At 38.8% G+C, this 7362-nt stretch overlaps 1 protein-coding gene across 1 annotated transcript; it reads right to left on the bottom strand.

Annotated features, from left to right (window-relative positions):
- Positions 1-1008: 1008 nt before the first annotated feature.
- LOC127128733 (ribulose bisphosphate carboxylase small subunit, chloroplastic 2) lies at positions 1009-1959 on the bottom strand. Its single transcript, NM_001427715.1, has 3 exons — positions 1719-1959; positions 1505-1639; positions 1009-1418 (listed from the first exon to the last, which is right to left on the bottom strand). The coding sequence occupies exons 1-3, from the start codon at positions 1893-1895 to the stop codon at positions 1188-1190; spliced, it is 543 nt and encodes a 180-aa protein (NP_001414644.1). The 5' UTR covers positions 1896-1959; the 3' UTR covers positions 1009-1187.
- Between the last annotated feature and the right edge of the window lie 5403 nt (positions 1960-7362).

The raw sequence follows: 7362 nt of genomic DNA, 5'->3' as shown, positions 1-7362 counted from the left end.
AAGTCAAGTTGAAAGTGGTCCAAAAACTTGCCATTTTTGGAAACTTGAAATTACAGGTCACTTTCCATTTTTGGAAACTTTTGATTTGGCTTCAAATTCTTCAAGGTAGATATTTGACATGATGAACAAACCTCTTTTGGACATGAATGAAGTGTCTCAAACCATTTCTCCACCTCCTAGCCCTCAGTTGACTTGCAGTTGACTTTTATGGGCCCCCGATGACTTGGACATGTACTGATGACTTTTGAGCCTCTAGCACTTGGTCAAATTGCTTCAAAATGAACCTTGGTTCATGTAAGCTCTCTAGAATACTCATGTGGCTTCTTTTCAAGGAAATGCTTGGTCTCTTGCACAGATGAATCCTCTTGATGCCAGTCTTGACTGATGAGATGCAATGTACTATGCAATGTTAATGTAATGTTAATGACCTAAAAATGAAATAAATGGATGAATGGGGGGTGCAAATTTGAGGTGCTACACTAATCGATTAACACCTTATCCCAATCGATTGGGAGAGTTAAAAAATCTCCCTAAATGATTAAGACCTCATCTTAATGATGGATAACAACTAGATATCTTTTCTTATCATATATAATTCAATAATCGACTATTTCTTAGTCCATCAATCGATTGATGCATGTTGTCAATCAATTGGCAAGTCATAAAATGCATTAAAAAATATTTTCATACTCAACTACAAATCCATGAGTATAACTATAATTATAAAGCAATGATTAGAATCTGACAAGGATTCTGGAAAATTACATAAAGGAAAGTTCATAAATGTCTAAAACACAAGAGGACATACTTGTATTCAGTAACATTTGCAGCTTTTCTAGGTCTGAAAATATATTTGTTGCCTAGTGAATAAGCATAATGGTACAACTACAAGTGTTTTACTCCTCATATTAACTTCGGTCATTAGAGGCCACGATTTGACACATTTTTACTCAAAACAAAATGTTTGCATATCTCTTATAATTTCAAATTCAACACACAACAAATAAGAGAAAAAACAAATAATATTAATTTGAGAATGAACAAAAGGACCATATCATTCATTAACTCTTCTCCATCCATTTCCATTTCACAGTTCGATAGCGAAAACCGAATAAAAAACACAGTAAATTACAAGCACAACAAATGGTACAAGAAAAACAGTTTTCCCAATGCCATAATACTCAAACTCAGTAGGATTCTGGTGTGTGCGCAATGAAACTGATGCATTGAACTTGACGAACGTTGTCGAAACCGATGATACGAACGAAAGCTTGGGGGTAAGCGGCAACAACTTCATCAAGCTCCTTCAAGACTTGAGAAGCATCAGTGGTACCAAACATAGGAAGCTTCCACATTGTCCAGTATCTTCCATCATAGTATCCTGGTGACTTGTTGTGCTCACGGTACACAAATCCTTTCTGCAACCAAACAGTCAAAATCAACTCATTAGGGTTTCAAACAAAAGTATTTATATAATCATTGAAAAAAGGAATGAATATGAAACCTCCAACTCAAATTCCAAGCAAGGAACCCATCCCTTTCTGAGAAGGTATTCAACTTCTTTCAACAACTGATCTCTGGTCAATGGTGGCAAATAGGAAAGAGTCTCAAACTTCTTCTTTCCAATTGGAGGCCACACCTAAATATTCAACAATAACGGTTAACAAACTTGAATCATTACTGATATTCAACTATATATATGTATATGTTTCTGTCACCTGCATGCACTTTACTCTTCCACCATTGCTTGTAATGGAAGTAATGTCAGTGTTGACCTTCTTCACTGGGAATCCAGTCATGGATTTGAGGCCGCCGAATGGAGCCACTGCGGCGGATTGCCCCCTAGAGGCACGGCTGACTGTTGTCACAGCGGAAGAGGATATCATAGAAGCCATTTTTTCTGACTTTCTTAGTTCTTGTGGTTGAATTGCAAAGCTTGTACTAAAACTTGCTTTATATAATGTATTGATTTTTCTATTTCCAATATTATGGTCTTAAAATTGTGGTAGTTGGCCACTGCCTAGAACCAGTTTGTTGGATTGTGAAAATGATAAACTTTGCAGTCATATTAACCACACAAGATTGAAAAGTTTTGTGTGCTAACCTTATCATTAGCCACCAATAGGATAATAATGCCACGTGTAAGATGCCCACTAAGCTAACTGAAAAAACTAACAACAGTATAAGGATTAAACATGATCAAACAATAATTTAAACTAATGAGATAAGTACATTCGATGTTAGTGTTGACAGATAGATGGCAGGGAAACATTTGCTTTGATGATGAAACTGAATTGAAAAAATTAAATAAAAGTGGAAAGTTTTATTAATGATTCATTTGAAAAAATATAAGATGGATCATTAGCTAATATAGACCCAAAGTTACAAGTTTGTTAGAGAAACTATCTCTAATAGATTAGCCCAAATATCTTAACTATCTAACAAACAAATTAAAAAAGAAAATTAAGAGAATACAAATAATTAAAAATACATTAAGTTGTAACAGTCCCCGCAAACTAGAATGAAAGTTAATAATTCATAGTTTATGAACAAGAGAGAAGAAAGGATCAAGATGAAGAGTTTTGATGAAGAGGTGTGCAACCTGGTTATAAGAATTTATGGGCATCAAATGTATGAGTTTGGCTTGCAATTTGTCACGAACGAGGTGACAATCAATTTCAATGTGCTTTGTTCTTTCGTGGAATAACTCATATTGTCACGAAAGATAGTGACAGACTGTGTGTGGGAAACATGGAGATCCTGAAGCAAGTATAGCAACCATCGTGCCTCACATGAGGTGTTTGTTAGGGCTCTATACTTTGCTTCTGATGAAGATCTAGACACTACATTTTGCTTCTTTGATTTTTAGTTGATTAAATTGCTTCCAAGGAAAAAGGTAAATCCTATTATAGACCTTCTAGTGGTTGGACATGCTCCCTAGTCTGAGTTGTAAAACTAGTAATAGTCAATGTTGAATTCTGCTTGAAATGAAGTCACATAGCATGATCATTCTTGATGTAACTGAGGATCCTGATACCTTCTACCACATGTATATTGGTTGATGTCGTGAAGTATTGGTTTAACCTGCAAATAACAAATATGATATCTGTTAGATGCCCAAAAGTGCTTATTTGAGCTATCAAATATGGGCATCTTTCACTCCTTTTTGTTGTTAAAGTGTTCGAAACTGCCTTTGTTTTAGATGAATCGCAATACAATGTTAAACGATCTTGGTACCTTTGATTTGTGCGTTATTGTGCAGGAATTAGGCATGAAATAATAGAAAATGAAGGCACAAGAAAATGGCAAGGGACCAAGAAAAAGAATGCATTCATCAGCTTACTCGCTAGGCGAGTGCTGTGGCGAAGTGCTCGCTAGGCGAGCACCCAGCGAGCTTCCAGCGAACATCTCCAGTATATTACAGTAGCAAACATCAACAAACTCGCTAGGCGAGCAGCCAGCGAAGGTGGTAGCGAACACGCCCAGACTTGGTCAAAAGCGCAGCCAGCACTCACTCGCTAGGCGAGCCATTAGCGAGCTCCCAGCGAGCAATTCCAGTAGCAAAACCCCCTAAGCTCGCTGGAGCGAAGGTTGAAGCGTGGGCTTCGCCTAGCGAAGGTTTTGTTCACCTAGCGAACATGTAAATCTGGCAAAGGATATTTCTCTGGGCGCAGGTGGCTCTGGTGCCTATTTTAGGGGCTCGCTAGGCGAACCATTATGCTCGCCTAACGAGCATGACAGCTCAGTAGCAGCACTATAAGTAGCAGGGGCTACTTTTGGGAGCCATACTTTTACACTTTCATACTTTGTACTTTTTTTAGATATTTTCAGCATTGCTCTAGAGATATTTTGTAACCTAAAAACCCATTTTTCTTCATCTCTTAACATTATTCTACAAAAAGAAGGTGGATTCCCATCCAATCTCGATTCTTCGACTTGGATGTTGATCAACCTTCAACCGAGACTTGTTGTGCAAGCCACCATGGAAATGAGTGGCTAAGTTCTTCATTTTGTCAAGGTTAGATGTAGATGATCATTAGCTTTGTGTCTAAATGGGATGATCTTCATTTGTAAACTCTTTAATGATGAATATATGGTGAAAACTTTGTTTTATTGAAAACTCTTTGTGTTGGTTTATGATCGAGAGATGTTTACCAACTCTTTACCTAGGTTTTCATCTAATCTTGTTTGTTAGCTAGAGATAGTAATGAATGATTTTGTTCACCATAAGGTTGAACCAAAAAGTTGTCATTTTGATAGATTGTGTTAGAGATAAACAATGGATCAAAATGGGAAAACCCACAATGTGTGTTAGAGATAAACACATTGGGAGGACTTTGTGAAATAGTTTGTCATCTAAAGGAGTTTATAAGTTTTGTTGATCGAACATATACATGCAAAGTGATCGTCGAACCCTAACTTTGACAATATTTCTCAAATAGAAAAACCAAAACTTTTACCGCATTTTATTACACTTTTATGCAAGATACTATGACTAAAACCAAAAACCCCTTGTTACTACGAGTTAAGAATTGAAACAACTGTCGAACGGCAGCGGTATCTCACAATCCCTGTGGAGACGATAACAAAAACCAGACACTTAAAACTACACTCAACAAAATGGCGCCGTTGTCGGGGATTGTGAATTGATATTGCGAGCATCGCAATAGTTGCTTAATTTTTAGCTTTCGAATTTTTGACTTGTGCTTGTAATTTGTTTGGTTTAGTGTGCAGCTTTCGTTTTATGCGAGGGCAGATTCCTGTGGACGAACTTCTTTTTGATCCCGAGATCGAAAGAACCGCCAGGAGACTGAATAGCAAAACGAGACGAATGAGGCAACAAGCTAGACAACGACAAGAACAAGGAGAAAGTTCTTCTACCACACATCCACCATCGTTCATACCTATCATGGATCAACCACCACAACCACCGCCCATTTCCACTCCATGTGTAAACAGTCCAAGGAATACTGCTCAGTTTACCAACCACACGGGAAGGCAAGCCGAGATGAAGATAGGAACTCTTAATTTACTATATGGAAGTCCATTCACCGGAATGGACCATGAAGATCCCTTTGCTTTTCTCACCAAATTTTACGAGATAACATTGGCGGTCGGAGTTGATCAAGCTCAAGAGCTACCTTTGTTCAAAAGATTATTTCCCCACGCTTTGCTCGGCAAAACAAAAGATTGGTACTTAGATCAAACACCTGCCGTCATGACAGATTGGAACGTGTTGGAAGAGAAGTTCATCGAAAGATTTTTCTCCCACAACCGGTTCATGGAATCCAAGACGGCCATCTCCGTGTTTTCACAAGGGACCAACGAATCGTTGAATGAGGCATGGGAAAGATTCAAATCCATGCTTCGGAAGTGCAAAGGGCACGGTTTCGACGAATTGACTCAAATCCACATTTTCAAAAATGGCCTTCAACCGAATTGCAAGACTTTGTTGGATGCTACCTCGGGTGGTTCTTTATTGTCTAAAAGCGCCGAAGAAGCTACAGATATTATTAACCGAATGGCTCTAAATGACCTCCAAAGTCAAAGTAGAGGCAACTCTTTGAAGAAGCTGGGAGTGCTTGAACTTGGGACGAACGATGCTATTCTTGCCCAAAACAAACTCATTTCATAACAAGTGGAACTCTTAACTCAACAAATAAAAGAGTTGAGAGAACCTTCAAAAGCTAAACAAATAGCTTGTTGTGAGCTTTGCAAAGGTGAGCATGACACCGGATTTTGTCCACCTCCCGGGTTCGAAGAAGTAAACTACATGTCGAACCAACGAGACTACCAACCGAGACAACAACAACAACAACCTTATCAACCACATCCTCAAAATCAACAACAACACTTCCAAGGGAATCAAGGGTTCCAACCTAGGAGTAACTATTACCATAACCAAGGTTATAGGGGTGGTTCTTCTAGCCGTCAAAACCCTCCCAAAATCCTTACCAACCTCAACAACCGTCGGTCGTGACTTCAAAGCTAGAAGAGACATTGACACAATTTATGCAAATGTCAATGGCTAATCAAAAAAGTAACGATGCGGCAATCAAAAACCTCGAGACTCAAGTCGGACAACTTGCTAAGCAACTAGCGGAACAACAACCCGGTCCATCTTTTTCGGCGAACACGCAAACTAATCCTAAAGAGCATTGTAAAGCGATAACGACGAGAAGTGGAAGGGAGTTGATTAGTGAGAATAAAAAAAGAGATGACAGTGAAAAAAGAGAGGAAGAAAAAAATAATGAGGAGAAAATAATAGAGGATAAAATTGATGGTGAAGTGGGGGAGTGGAGTGAGGAAGAAGTTGAAAAGAACGAAAAGAATGGTGAAGTTGAAAAGAAAGAAAGTGTGGAAATTGAGAAAAATAAGAGTGATGAAGTAATGGTGGAGGAAGTGAAAAAGAAAAGAGCGAGAAGTTCTAGAGTTGCTAAAGGAAAGGAGGTAATGAGCGCTACTCCAATCCAAAACCTTCCTTATCCACATGCTCCATCTAAAAGGGAGAATGAACGGCATTACGCCCGGTTCATGGATATTTTCAAACAACTGCAAGTCAACATTCCGTTTGTCGTAGCACTGGAGCAAATTCCCAAGTATGCCAAATTCATGAAAGACATACTTACAAAAAAGCGGAGGTATACGGAACCGGAGACGATTGTCCTCGATGCTAGTTGTAGTGTGATCATCCAACGGACGCTTCCGAAAAAAGAGGTTGATCCAGGACGAGTTACTTTGCCGGTTAAAATTGGTGATGTCTATGTCGGAAAGGGACTAATTGATTTGGGGTCAAGCATTAATCTTATACCATTGTCTATTGTGAAGAGGCTTGGCAACATTGAAATTAAGTCCATCCGGATGACGTTGCAATTGGCCGATAAGTCGACTACCCATCCTCATGGCGTAGCCCAAGATGTTTTGGTTAAAGTCGACAAATTCTTTTTCCCGGTCGATTTCATTGTGATTGATATGGAAGAAGATGATGATGCTCCGCTCATTCTTGGCCGACCGTTCATGAAAACCGCGCGCATGATGATAGACGTTAACGACGGTTTGATGAAGGTAAGGGTCCAAAATGAAGAAGTTACATTTGACCTATTCGAAGCAATGAAGCATTCAAATGATAGATGTGATAGTTTTCGCATTGATGCGATTGAAGAGGAAACCTTTGAAGTTTCTAAGCATATTCATGAGATATCTCCTATGGAGTTAGCTCTTGATGACTCCTTTGAAGTTTTCACAGTTGAAGAAGAGAAAGCTCTTGATGAATGCTTAAGGGAATTTGATAGTTTAAACGAACTACAACCGTGGGAAGTTGAGGAGGAAGACTTGAAGAAGGAGGTTAATGAGGAAAAATTG

The sequence above is a fragment of the Lathyrus oleraceus genome, chromosome 3 (genome assembly GCF_024323335.1).
Source record: "Lathyrus oleraceus cultivar Zhongwan6 chromosome 3, CAAS_Psat_ZW6_1.0, whole genome shotgun sequence".
NCBI classification, from domain to species: Eukaryota; Viridiplantae; Streptophyta; class Magnoliopsida; order Fabales; family Fabaceae; genus Lathyrus; species Lathyrus oleraceus.
The sequence above is the reverse complement of the archived record's forward strand: the minus strand, read 5'-3'. Positions and strand labels throughout refer to the sequence as shown.

Excerpts from the sequence above, each read along its gene's own strand:
- LOC127128733 (NM_001427715.1), bottom strand. The coding sequence starts at position 1,895 with ATGGCTTCTATGATATCCTCTTCCGCTGTGACAACAGTCAGCCGTGCC. Across the intron at positions 1,640-1,718 it reads GAAGAGTAAAGTGCATGCAG|GTGTGGCCTCCAATTGGAAA; the intron begins GTGACAGAAACA and ends TTGAATATTTAG. Across the intron at positions 1,419-1,504 it reads GCTTGGAATTTGAGTTGGAG|AAAGGATTTGTGTACCGTGA; the intron begins GTTTCATATTCA and ends GTTTGGTTGCAG.